At 47.3% G+C, this 14,325-nt stretch overlaps 1 protein-coding gene across 1 annotated transcript in view; it reads right to left on the bottom strand.

Moving 5' to 3' along the window:
* Gycbeta100B (guanylate cyclase soluble subunit beta-1-like) overlaps positions 1-14,325 on the bottom strand; it is a 36,533-nt gene that overhangs the window by 14,328 nt on the left and 7,880 nt on the right. The window contains exons 2-3 of the mRNA XM_075875578.1: positions 14,216-14,289; positions 676-776 (exon numbers count right to left, since the gene is read on the bottom strand). Of these exons, the coding sequence (XP_075731693.1) occupies positions 676-776; positions 14,216-14,289 (175 nt within the window). The remainder of the gene's footprint in view (positions 1-675; positions 777-14,215; positions 14,290-14,325) is intronic.

The following is a 14,325-nucleotide window of genomic DNA, read 5'->3' on the forward strand; positions in this document are numbered from 1 at the left end:
TTTTCCATACAACCTAATCAGGATCAGCAGTGCGCAGTGTGAAGTCAGTACCATTGTTTCTTGGATAAGTTAGCTTTTCAGTAGCACGAAAACTAAGTGACACTCATAACTTTCGAAGAAGCATATCCGGTTGAACACTTCAACATTCAAGTATATATATTCGCAAAAACGACCTTAAAGAAATCAAGCGATGGTTCTAGTTCAAATCAGTATAGCTATGTCGGATACGTATGATATCAAAACACAAGTTTACTCAAGATATGGACAAATTTTTCTAATATTTAACAAAAATTAATTTATTCAGCTCATTGAAAAAGTGAAAGTAGCTGAGTTGTTCCGGCACCTGGAGGAGCAGGTCCCGACCACCGTCGCATCTTTCTACATTCCCACAGCATACGCCAGTGCAACACGACATTTCTCTCTGAATGTCAGGCGCCCTCTACACTGAAAAACAAAATAAGACAGGAAGGTGGTTTTCTTCAACCGCGTTAACTACATAAGAGAGCTGCATAGTGTAGTAAAGAAGAAAAAATACAGGATCAAAGTTTTTTCTTTAACAATGAGACGGTACGATTTAAGACCATTCCTGTGGGTCTCGAAAAGTGTGCGTGCAAGTGCGTGCGTGTTCATGGTTCTTCAAGCGAAGTACCGCGAAGTTGAGTTCACTTAACTGACCGAGCACTTTTTCAGCCGCCAGTACGAGGCTGTAGGTAATCTCGTCGTCGTACACCAGTCGAACCAGGAACTGGCCCTCCATCTCGATCTCGGCTTCCCGTCTGTAAATAAACCAATCGAGAAACCATTGATGAAGTATATACCAGTAGAGTGTATCCACACAACCACTCAATGTCCTAGCTGTATTTGTCTTGTACTGACAGTGTAAAAAATTTGTGTTGATTACTCTTTCATAGTAGTCGTTAGTAACGCGAAACGCAAACTCGTCTCCACAGAAAAAAATTAGGGGACCTTAAAGCTTCGCCTTCATGAGCTGAACGGGATAGCGATATCCTGTTCCTAGTCCGTACTTCAAACACTTAATGCATGAAACCTTTTCAAACTTGCTACGCACCCACTACATGGTCTTAAGGGAATAGGCGCAGTAGCGTGTGTGCCTCTTCTAGTGGGTGACCAGCTTTAAACTACGAGGCCATTATGATATTCACATGTTCTGACGTCTCGTGACGTCAGAACAGGTGAAATGACAAAAGAACGTCACTTCCGTGACGTACTTTTGTCGCGGAAGAGACGTTGATAAATATAGACTGAGAGACTGCAAGGAAAAAAACCACAATGCAAGCATCTGCCGCGCGGAATCGAACCAGCAGACTCTCGATTATCAGCGCGCGGCGCTAACCACTACGCCACAAAGCATATTTTTTACATAGTATTTAAGAACGTATTTGCGTAACAAAGACAAAATGAAGCAAACAATAGAACAATCACATGGCGACAATAAGTGCTTAAGTGTTGCGAATAAACACTCAATGGCTAACATAGCGTGAGTTCTTCACATCGTGTTATACAAACAAGATAGGGGTGAGGCCGAACACTTCACCAAAATCGAGTACCGGTCTGGTCTAAAGCCTAGGTCGTTGTAATTGTATTTGAGGGGTATAACCATTTGAATAAAGTGCGTGCTTGAAGAAAGGGTGGGTTCTGCTTGCATTTCGGCCTTGCATACGTGTATTCCATAAGCTGTGCATACCCATGAGAAAAAAAAACATATCATATGACACTTCATCAAGTGATGCTGGTGGAAGATAACGTATGGTGTGAAAATTAATGACACGTTTTTTTTAGTGCTCGCTGAAGGACATTTCAAAACAGATTCCCATCTTTGCAGCAATGTTCAGTCGTTTCCGGCACATTACACAGACGGCAGTTAGGACATGCAACAGAGCGTAAGTTGCCTCATACGCTAACGATCCGCCATTTATATACGCCATAAACAGTTTGGCAGCTCTCAGAGCTTCGAAACTTCAGTTGGCTCGCGTTGGGTGCGTTGGGCCTGCTCTAAAGGTCGTCGTCTCCACGAAGCGCCGCCTCTATACGGAGCGTGGTCTCTCCTGCGTCTGCCTTTATCAGACTCGTAATTCGGAAGAAGACGAAGGTCACTTCGCACGCTGCCACGGCCGCGTATACGAAAGGAGTGCACCACTGACACATGACGCTGGAAGAATTGTGACAGTTGTTCGCGCTTGTTCTGTATATCTTGTGCGCTAGGTTCCTGCGCCTTTCTTTCTGTTTGAACAGTGCGCTTTAAGTGTCGAGCTGTGACAGTTGTTAGTCCATGCTCGTCTTGTGTATGTTAATGTCGCGCGTGCTTTCTGCTTGAGGTGTGTGCTGCAAGTTTCGAGCTGCTTGCCGTTCCTAAGCTGCTGACTTTGTAATTTTTCGCTGCTGCTGAAACAGTGTAAAATAAACGCTCCACTTCCTCTGTGAAGATGCGTTTCACTTTGGTGTTATACCGATTCCCATATAGGGAGATCAGCCACGTCTTTTATTATTTGTTTTATTTGAATTGTTCTGAATTATGCGTTCAGGCGTAAGATGATGATTTTTCGCTCATAATTATTGACGCCGACGCCGGAATTTCTGTCAAACAAGCTCTTTAACGCTATCGCGTTATTATCTATAGCTGCAGTCATGTATACAGTAGAATAACAAAAATTATTCTAATGCACCATTGTTTTCGTTTTACAGAGCGCCATGTGGAACAACAACAACAACAACAACAACAACAACAACAACAACAACAACAACAACAACAACAACAACAACAATCACACGCTTTAACTAGCGTGTTTCTGTACGTCTTGGGTTGTTTTTGTTTTTTAAAATAAATATACGACCACGCTAAACCGGTCCTGCTGTGCAATTGCTCGCTCTGTGAGACCTCCAACTTTCATTATCAACAAGCGGCGCTTTCCCCAAGCTTATGTACGCGGCTTATCTTTACCGATCTCACACGACTGTTGTTCTTTATCACTCGCTCATAGCAGAACTGCGCGTTTCTTCTGCGTCGTGTCATCTCCAGCGGGGCATAAGAAAATACACATCCGAAGAACAGCGAAGCACGAACTGCACACTCGGCCACGGTTGCGATTAACGACGCTTATAAACGGTCACGCAACGGCGCGCTTCGAGTCTTTTTTTATCTCTCACTTGTGATCGGCAACGGGGAAAGCTCTAACCGCGGTGAGCGAACGAGAGTGCCCGAGCGTTCGGCCAATCTCTCTCCTTCCCCTCTATACATATACCGCGTACGAAACAAAACGCAAAGGGTGTCAACAAAAACGAGTGCGCACCAACGATAGCCGTTTTCGAGGCCGTGCGCCTCACGAAAGAGCCGCTCTCGTGCTCTTAGATAATTCGCACATTGACTTCATCCAGCAGGCGCGCAAGGACGCTCCGCGAAGTGTCACATAACGACCGCGCCCCAGTGAAGCTCGCTGTGTACGCACTTTCTTTCTCGCTTATCACTTGTTTCCTTCGCGTGAGTGCCGCGCAGAAAAAGACTCGCGGTCCACGGAGGACCTCCCCCGACGATATAACCGAATACTTTCCTCTTCTATATATCTATATAAACGCACATACATAACACGGGTACGCATGCAGGGTATATACATATGCCTGTCAGACAGAACGTGGATGACCGTGCCCGCCATGGGCTATAATGTCTCCGCGCGCACAAGAGAAGCGACGGTGCGCTCCGTAATTACAGCGCCTCCGCTTTGGCTGCCATCGGCCGCCCGCGCTCCAGTTCGAGCGTGTGCGCGTGACTCATTAATCGCGACAGCAACGCCGCCTACGAGACCGTGCGTCGTTGGCCTGAGTGTAACATACCCATCCCCCATTCGCTTTTTGTTAGGGAGCTCGTTTTCATCGTTTGTATATGCGGGGCGCGTTCATATTGTCGTTCCGAGCCAAACGGTCCGTGAGAAGTGCGCGAGTTCTGCTGCCCTTATACACCATTCACATTTGCCACGGTGTCGTTACGTGCAGACAAAGTGAACAAAGTTCAACGACCACTACGTCTGATAAAAATAAATTTATCGGCAATTTGTGACTGTATTCGGTCGAGCTGCTTACTATACAATCCCGATGGAAAGAAAATAAAAAAAGTGTGGCATCTACGCGCTTTCCTGCTCGCATTTCTTTTCAAGCGGCTGCAACCTGGCTTGTAATAAAAAAGACACCTGAAAAATGCATGCAGGATGATTACGTCATCATTTATTGCCACCAAGATGAGAGTGCGATAGAAACAAATTGATCGGAATAGCGCTCGGAAATCGAAAGCAGCAAAGAGAAAGAAACAATACAACACCACTCACTCTCAGAAACATGTAAGAATACCTGTCTATACCAAAAAGATTCAGCTACCGCTTTACAGAACCATAGTGACAAGTGGGTATACCTTTAACACGGTAGCTCACGCCAGAGTAGCACCTAGGTGAACATAGGAGGGTGGAGGGGAGAGGGGGAGCTTCCGACATATACCCCGTTTAAGCTCTGCCACGTGGGGGCAGAATCAGTGGCTAGACTGACCCATATTGATGCCGCTTTCAGATTTCACACAACATTACCGCGAGAAATGGAGCTCTCTGAACACCCTGACGAAGATTGCTTACTATTTCGTTTTATTTTGCCGGAGCCCGGAACAAGCAAAAGGGAGTCACTGCGCTGTTTGTTGCTAATCGGTGTGGCACCCTACGGATTATCTCTTTTTGCTCTTTTAAATAGACGGGCCGAAGGAAGTGGTAAGAGAAAAAAGAAACGCAACGGCAACCGTGGCTCGCTTGTTTACTGACGAACAGCAATTTTTAAAATATTTGACATTTCTTTGACGCAAATGTTTTTCCCCTAATATGCATGCCCATCTATTATCGATTCCACGGTACCGTTTTCACAGTAGCAGTGCTATATTCAAAGCTTCAGAAATTCCCACGCCTTCGAACTCTTCGGCAATTCTGAGATGCAAGATCGTCCGAACCAAGATTGCAAATTCAACGCAACGCAATGTTTTCTTTCTTGTTCTCGATTTTTTTTTCTGTTCTTGCTGGAACGGTTCAAGGTGTATGAAATATACGTAGAATTAAGTTAACAACTGATTGAAGGCTATGAATGAAGCATCAATCGCCCCCGAAAAACATTTCTGCATACACGTACCCATGTTTTTCTCGTATGTAATGTTTTCCGCAGAGGTTTCGAGAAACTATGACCGAGCAAAACAACCAGTCAGGACAGTCTATGTCGGAAAGAGGTGCCTCGGTAACGAAAATCAAACAAATAAAAGTAGTTATAAACGTATAAGGCTGCATAGAGTATCCACTTACAAGATTTACTTATTATTTTACTTAGTATTAGGCTGATACTTATTGCTCATACCCATTACCTGTTACCAATGATTATTCTGATAAAATACATCATTTCCAATCTTTTCTATCACGTCACTCAATGCGCGCCTATTCCTTCACCCCGCTATGCTGGTGCCCATCGAGGTACCCGAACGCAACGTGCGGCATGCCTTCAAAGATGAAATGACGAAAGTTGCGGGCATGTTGGCGAACATGGGGCTAGCACTCTACTCACGCGGCCCACCACGTGCACATGGCTGAAGCTGAGGGCCAGTTTCTAATGCTAAAGCGCAGTGCGCGTTCATGCGGAAACTTGAAAAAAAAAATGGCAGCATATCCACGGAGTGAATGATGGAGAGTGAGGCGAAGCATTCGTCCGTCCATTCGTTCTTGCTTCTGTCCGTCCATGCGTCCGTCTGTAAGACCGTCCATGCGTCCATCTGCCCGTCCGTGCGTGCGTCTGTTCGTGCGTCCGTCCCTGCGTTCGTCCATGCATCCGCCCCTGCATCCGTTCATGCGTCCATCCATGCATCTGTCTGTCTGTCGGTTCGTCCATCTATTCAACACTCCAAGTACCACCATCTCGCATATTTTCATCATATATTCCCCATATAGAAGCACCGCCATCCAGCGGACATTCCAAGGAATAAACGAGAGTTGGCACACGCACACTTTCTTACGGCTTGCGCTTCGTATCTACTTCCCACCTTTAACTACCTCGAGTTCATGGTATATACTAGTTCATTGTATTCATGGCACTTCGGCTCAACACTCGCTAAACCTTTCTAAAACTAAGGATGTTACACCCAGCGAGTATAACGTAGCAACCCTTTCTTGTCAGATAGTGCTCAATGTACATGCCAATGGCTGCTAATGGGAAATGAGAGACAGGAGAATTCGGCTTTTACTTTCTCACGGCTTGTGCTTCGTATATACTTCCCACCTTTAACCACCTCGAGTTTATGGTATATACTAGTTCATTTTTTTATTGATATGATATATAAGGAGATGCTGGCGCACCATTATGGCGCCGGCTACTCCTTAGCCGTTGATTGAAACTTGAACACGTATCTTGAAGCAAAACATACAAAGCAGTGCATGGAAAATAGAAAACTCGGGCACAGATATGCAAAGACACACTTATACGCACATATCACAATGGTAAGTAAATGTTCGAAAGTCAATGTAAGAAGTCTCTGGAAATGTCCCTCGTTAATATTCGGTCCACCAGCACAAAACAGCAAAGCACACGTCTGGTCCCTATAAGGATGCATTCGCTCGTATGTACATAATAGTCGACACGTCATTCATTTCACAACACACACGTGATGGGTGGCACATGATAATGTACATAATAAGTATACGTGTTACAAATGAAAGTTTGTTCTTTGTTAATACTTGTCAGCCATCCCGCTGTCATGTAAAAAACGTGTTAATGCTTTTAAAGCGTGGGACTGTAAAACTCCAGTTGGCCACGGGCCCAGAAGTTTTTTCATGCTAAATGGTCTGCGGTCCAATGCGAACAGTTCGGACTTAAGACGGCGTCTCGGCGTGTCATGATGTGGACAGTCTATGAGAAGGTGACAGACGTCTTCATCTATAAATCCACATTCGCAATCGGGAGTTTCAGCTCTGCCGATTCTGTGCAAAAAATGTTTTGTGTATGCGGTGCCTAGCCTCAATCGGTGAGTTATAGTTTCCATCCTTCTATCTAATGCCAGCGTAATTTTGAATTCAATAAATGGATCGATGCGATACAAATCGCAGCTCTTTGTACTTTAGTCAAACCAAGCAGTTTTGCTCATTCTGAAAGTTGTATTCTTTACAATACTACGCAATTCATTTTTCGAAATTGGTAAAGAAACAGTAACGTCTTTACGATGTGCTTGTCGTGCTGCTTCATCGGCAGCTGTGTTTCCAGGAATGTTGCAGTGGCCAGGTATCCACTGGAATTTGATCTCATGTTGCGCCTTCTTTGCTTTGGTGAGCTCCTTCAGCGTTTCGTATGTCATACTATCACTTATTACTGTCCTATTTGTACTGGAGAGTGATTTTAATGTGGCCTGCGAGTCACTGAAAGGTACCCATTTTCTAGCGTCTGCTACTTCATTGTATTCATGGCACTGCGGCTCAACGCTCGCTAAACCTTTCTAAAACTAAGGAAGTTACACCCAGCGAGTATAACGTAGCAACCCTTTCTTGTAAGATAGTGCTCAATGTACATGCCAGTGGCTTCTATTGGGGATTGCAGCGTGCGGGTTAACTAAAAGCCGAATTCTCCTGTCTCTCATTCCCCATTAGCAGCCATTGGCATGTACATTGAACAGTATTTTTTATTGTTCAACAACGCACAGAAGAAATCTCTCACCGGCACCATTTTGGAGGTCAAAATGTTATACTTGTTACACACTACAACGGCTACGAGGAACGAACGGGTATTGCTATAAAGAGCTTCGCCCCTAAAGAACTTTCTGGCCACTCGGAAGTTACTTAGTGATAGAACGCGTCTGTCACTACTAACTGTTTTTCGTTATATTTTCCACGATTCCTGGGACGCTCCCTGCGTCCCGCCTTGTGGCGATGGCAGCGGCGACTTCTACAGGCCCACGTGGTCAAATGTCAGCGCCCTCAAGCTCTTCTGTGGCTCAAGGCTCATGGTCCATCACCAGCGACTGCTCAAGAGATGCTCCTGCTCTCGTGCCCATGGACGAAGAACGAACTGCTGGCCCGTCTGGCTACAGCTCCACATTTGTAAGCTCCGCAAGGAAACGAGGCTCTTGGTGCAGCTCCAGTGAAGACACGGACATCTAATCAGTCGACGGCGACGACTCATCAGATGGCAGCTTCGTGTCTGTGATGAGCCGCAAGGCCAAAAGGAGGCTCATCAAGACGTCATCACCAGCAAGCACGTCAACCGTAAAGGCAAGGAATGAACGCTGGCCGCATACCATTCTCTTCATGCCCGTGGATCCTTCCGCCAGCTTTCGAAAATTGAACAGGCAAGCCATTTCCAATGTTCTCGAGGGAATAGCACAGAATGAAATCAAAGAGGTCCGGCTAAACACACGTAAGAACGTTTTAGCCGTTGACACAACACATGCAGATACGCTGGAGAAGCTTCGAATGATGACAGAGTTTGGAGATGTCAAAGTACGAGCGGTCGTACCGATGACTGGAACCTGCACTGCAGGTGTCATTTACGACATTGACTTGGCAATCCCAAACACGGATCTACCCATTCTGATAAAACCAGCGTACAAAGGAGTGGTCATTAAGCGTATAAGCCGCCTCGGGAACAGCCGCTGCGTTAAGATAGTCTTTGAGGGCGACTCAATCCCTACGCACGTCAAGGTAGGACATTTCCGGCATGTGGTACGGCATTTTGTCCCAAAGCCGCTTCAGTGCCACAAGTGCTTCAAGATCGGTCATGTCAAGGGCGTCTGTGCGAACTCCACCGTATGCCCCCGGTGCGCGGAGGCGCACACGGTAGACACCTGTTGTGCAACAACTTATAGGTGCGGCAATTGTCGAGGTACGCATGAGGCCACGTCTAAGGAATGCCCAAGACTCAAGAAAGAAATGGGTATCCTCAAAGAAATGGTCAGGGATAACTCCACCCATAGAGAAGCTTCACAGGAAATCCGGCGTCGACGTCGCCACCGACGGAAGCGCTCCAGTCATGGTGATATTCATGCACCACTTCGGTCTACACCACCATCAACATCCAGTAGAAAGCCAGAGAGTACAAGAAAACCTCCACCGGCGAAGCCCCTCTCCCCTGAAGACTGTCCGGTGCTTGCGAACGCACGGCCTTCCGAGCAGCCTTCCCGCTCTCTGCTCCCAGTGAAAGCCAATGCTGCTGATGATGAGGCTCCAAAAGCAGATCGTCAAATTATTCCTATGCTGCGATCCATTGTGAGTGTCATCAGAAGTCTTCTGACAAGCATCGACACGCCAACTGCTAGGAGCGGCCTACAGGTGCTGGACGCGTTGAGTCCGGTCCTTGCAAGCCTCCAGTAAAGCCATGGCCGACAATCACAAGTCGTTCCGTCAGGAGGTCAGAGAAGCGTCGATTTTTCAGTGGAACGCAACAGGTCTGAGATCTCGCATATCTGATTTTCGCCGGTTTGTTCATCTGCACCGATTTCCCATCATGATTATATGTGAACCGAAAGTATCGCACCCAATCAGATTATCCGGCTACGAGTCATTTTTCTCTTCAAGTGACATCGAAAGTAGCAAGGTTGCTGTATTTATTCGCCTGGAGCTTACTTACGTCGTCCAGCCAGTGCAACCTCACGACAGCAATCAGTATGTGTGCTTGTCTGTTAAAAAAGGAAAAGTGATATTCGCACTTCTAGGCGTGTATATATCCCCATCAGGTCATTTCGACGCCAACAAACTAGACGGCATATTAAGGGCACATCCGGGTCCGTGGGTTATCACCGGGGATTTCAATGCGCATCATCTCATCTGGGGAAGCTCAAGGCTTAATTCAACGGGACGACGTCTAGCATCATAGGTTTCCAACCATGGTCTCGTCCTTCTGAATGACGCCAGTCCTACGTTTTTACGAGGCACTACATATAGCAGCTGCCTTGATTTGTCCTTTGTTTCACGCCGATTTGCTACACGGGTAAAGTGGTTTTTGGACATTGAAACACACGGAAGCGACCACATCCCCACTTACCTGAAGATCAAAGGTATTTCGAACACGTACTCCTCTACCACAACACAAAGAATAGATTGGAGTGTGTTCAAGACTCAACTTGAGGATGCTTGTGAAGAAGGCCTGTCCAATGGTCTTCAGCAAGCTATTAAGGAAACTGCACATGCGACTACGCGCACAATAATACGCTCTTCGAAGCACTCTGAATATGACCTCGAGCTGGAGCGACTTAGTGCGATACGCCGTCGTGCCGAAAGACGATACCGACGCACCAATTCCACAGACGATCTACGGACAGCCCGGCGCATCCAAAAGAAGATACAACGGCGCCTTGACAAATTAGACACCCAACGATGGAGGAAATTTTGTGCGTCGCTAGATCCTCATAAACCACTGTCTCAGATATGGAGAATTGTGCGAGGCCTACGTTCTGTTCCAGAGCAGCGTTTTCCCTTCAAAGCCCTTGCACTTTTTCATCGCCGGCATGAAATTGAGGTAGCAGAAGATTTCTGCGCTATGACCGTGGGCCAGACAGCGTACACAAGCCTACATACAGTGAATCAAATCCCTCACTCACGGGACCCACGCATGGATCTACCGTTTACATCACAGGAGCTCGATGCGGCGCTCGTCTTATCTAATAAGTCGTCGTCAACTGGCCCGGATGACATCTCATACAAGATGCTGTGCAACCTTGGTAAACGGGCACGAGAAGCACTCCTTAACATCTTCAACGATTCCTGGCAAGCTGGCGTCGTTCCGCAAGATTGGAAGATTAGCTGCTTGGTACCGATCCTTAAGCCTGGCAAATCTCCCCTGGACATTGCCTCTTACCGACCGATCGCACTCTCAAGTTGCGTAGGAAAGGTAATGGAGAGAATGATCTTGGCCAGGCTTGAATGGTACCTGGAATACTATGAGATATATCCGAACGCCATGGCTGGTTTTCGCCGTCACCGATGTTCGATCGACAATGTTATAGATCTCGTCACATATGTCCAGCAACAAAAGGCAGGTAAACGACTATCTGTAGCCATGTTCCTTGACGTAAAAGGAGCATACGACAACGTTCTGCATGACGCCATCCTCGAAGCCATTGAGTCAGTGGGCCTAGGCGGGCAACTGTATTGTTGGACACGCAGCTATTTACAAGGGCGGACCTTGTTTGTGAACATTGCAGATGGTCCAACTTCCCAACATCCAACGCATCGTGGAGTCCCGCAAGGTGGCGTCTTGAGTCCAACCCTCTTCAACCTCGTTCTCATTGGTCTTGTAGAACGATTACCAAGTGTGGTCAAGTTATCCATGTACGCTGACGACATCTGCGTCTGGACATCTGGCGTGACAAGGCCTCAGGTACGCGCAAGACTTCAGAAAGCTGTGACGTTGGTATCAGTGTACCTCAAGGACCAGGGTCTGAAAATCTCGCCAGCGAAATGTGCATTGATTGCTTTTAGTCGAAAGCCAATGAGACCATACGCTATATCAATCGATGGCCAAGTCATACCATATGTCAGGACGCACAGATTTCTAGGCGTATTCATTGATAAAGACCTCTGCTGGGGCCCACATGTGGCCCACTTGTAGAAGAGGCTGACAGAAATTGCTAACTTATTCAAGTATCTCGGAGGAAAAACCTGGGGGACTTCAGTACATGCAATGATGCAATTGTACAAGACGCTTTTTCTTGGCTATTTGCGCTACAGTTTGCCTGTGTTGACCAACACCTGTAGAACCAACATTCGGACTCTCGAAAGCATCCAGGCCATGGCTCTGCGAGTTTGTCTGGGGCTACCGCGATGTTCATCAACAGCTGAGACAATTGAGATCGCTAATGACTACCCGCTAAAGACGCATATCATGATGGAGGTGCTCAGAGCACACGTGAGGCATCTTACTCGTGCCCCTGCCCATCATCTAGCTTCACTGCCAGAAGCCCGACCTCGTGCCTCATTTTGCCAGACAGTCTTGTCATATCGCACACGCATTCCTACGGGATATACAACTCCATCGAGGATTTAAACTCCCCCATGGAGTATGACCGATGCACATGTTGAACTTACGGTTCCAGGCATAGGGTCAAAAGCCCGGCTCTCGTCTCCAGCGCTAAAGCAGCTTTCTCTTCTCTTGTTATATGAGAAATACAGTGACCATACTCATCTGTATACTGACGCTTCAACTAAAGTGGATGGGTCTGCAGGGTCGGTGATCTTTCCTGTAACAGCGACAACGGTGAAGTTTCTTTTATCCCACCAGACATCATCGACAGCTGCGGAACTTGCTGCTCTACGTAGCGCAATTCAAGTCATTAAACACCAAGAAGCCAAGAAATGGAGCGTGTTCACGGACTCTAAGGCAGCACTACAGTGTTTGACATTCGCCTTACGCAGGGGACCTCATGAACCACTAGTGCTGGAAATTAGAGAGCTGCTTCACCACCTCTTAGACGAAGGACACAGAATCACGTTTCAGTGGATTCCAAGTCACTGCGGCATATTGGGCAACGAACATGACGATGCAGCTGCCCGATCAGCACACGAAGATGGTGAAGAAAAATCTATACCATTTTCAAGGACTGATGCTGCAATGACCATCCGAAAAATCGCTAATGCAGAATTAAAATCCCTGTGGAACGCCGAGTGCTTACGGCACACGCGACTGCGTAGACTGGACACGTCTCGTCGACTCCGGCCTCCGTCTGGACTCTCCCGACTCGAGACAACGGTGCTTTGCCGACTATTGCCTGATGTCGCCTTCACCAAAGCTTTCGCCTTCCGAATCGGCATGGAAGACAGTGCTGCTTGCGGTCATTGCGGCAGCGATGAAACTATAGAGCACGTTCTCTGTCACTGCCCTTGTTACAGCGTGCAAAGACGGCAACTAGCTGCTGCGTTAGCTCGCCTTGACGACAGACGTTTGTCTGAACAATCAGTGCTGGAAAGACGACATGATTTGTGTGCTCACAGAAAATCAGTGAAGGCCCTACTGAACTTTTTGCGTGGCAGCGGCCTATTGTATAGATTGTAGCACCCCAGCTCCCCCCCCCCTTTTTTTTCGCGCGCGTCTATTTCCCTCTTCGCTTTCTTTCCAATCTTTCTTCCCCATTCCCCCTTCCCCTAGTGCAGGGTAGCAAACCGGATGCTCCATTTTCTGGTTAACCTCCCTGCCTTTCCCTCATTTTATTCTCTCTCTCTCTCTTCTGGCCACTCGCCGGGCTGCACTGGATTTGCTCCAAGTTATTCGTTTATTGACCACTTACTTCTGTATTGAAGAATAATCAAAAGGAAGGAGGGGGGGCGAACTGTGGTTTTATTTTTGTTTTTGCTCATTCAATGTGAAAACATTATTTTTTAATTAAAATCATTTTCATAATACCGCTTCTGTTTCACTTGTTTACCGACTTAGAGAAAAAAATAAGTGGCACGGCTATTTTTGACCAGTTTCGCTTTGAGTGCTGGCGCCTATTCCCAAAGGCAACCCTGACCTGTGGGACATTGTGCTGTGGACAATGGTGGCCGAAGCGGGTTCTTATCCATCGCCGTATGGCAATGCGAACACGTTTTTGTTTTGATACACACGCCTCTCCGAGAGTCAGAAGCCGTACGAGCACAAACATTCGACGTCGAACACGTGGGCATGAACTTGAACCGCCAAACAAAGGGCGCGAATGCCCCCCCACAAACCGTTGCATCACGCGTCTAAACCCTTCTATTGTTCGGCTTACGGCAGTTTGTTTTTATGCGCGCGCAATATCGACACGCGTGGCTGCTATACCGGTCAGTGCGGGTAGCGTTCTATGATGAGAAAATTTATTACTCTCACTCGCCTAAAGAACTGCGGTGGCTAAAACAGTTGGATGACGGACCAGCTCGCTCTAGTACGCCTCCTTTGTTCGTCCAACCGCGGGCGCACTTCGACGAGCTCGGTATGGCATCTTTTCAAGTGTGTTTTTTGCTGAGCAGATTCACTCAGAGTGCCCGCCAACTTCCATTTAACAGTTCAAGGTCGATCCGGTGCCATGCACGTGGATCTTCCATTAGCGACCTTGCTCCAAAGAGTGTTAGGAGGGGTCACTGGGGCGGGCCCTCGCTGAAGTACACGCAGCGCAGACAAGGGCGGGAAACGCTGGCAGTTCGATGCCGTACCGGACCTTCGCGTGTATACAGTGCCGGGCTGTTCTTGTACTCACTTTATTTGCTCCCATGTTTCGGCGCCAAACTTTCTCAGGACCAGCAGCTCCAAGGCGTGGTTCACGAACCCGTACTGCGCACAAGAACAGAACAAAAACAATTGAATCGC

The sequence above is a fragment of the Rhipicephalus microplus genome, chromosome 2 (genome assembly GCF_043290135.1).
Source record: "Rhipicephalus microplus isolate Deutch F79 chromosome 2, USDA_Rmic, whole genome shotgun sequence".
In the NCBI taxonomy this organism is placed as follows: domain Eukaryota; kingdom Metazoa; phylum Arthropoda; class Arachnida; order Ixodida; family Ixodidae; genus Rhipicephalus; species Rhipicephalus microplus.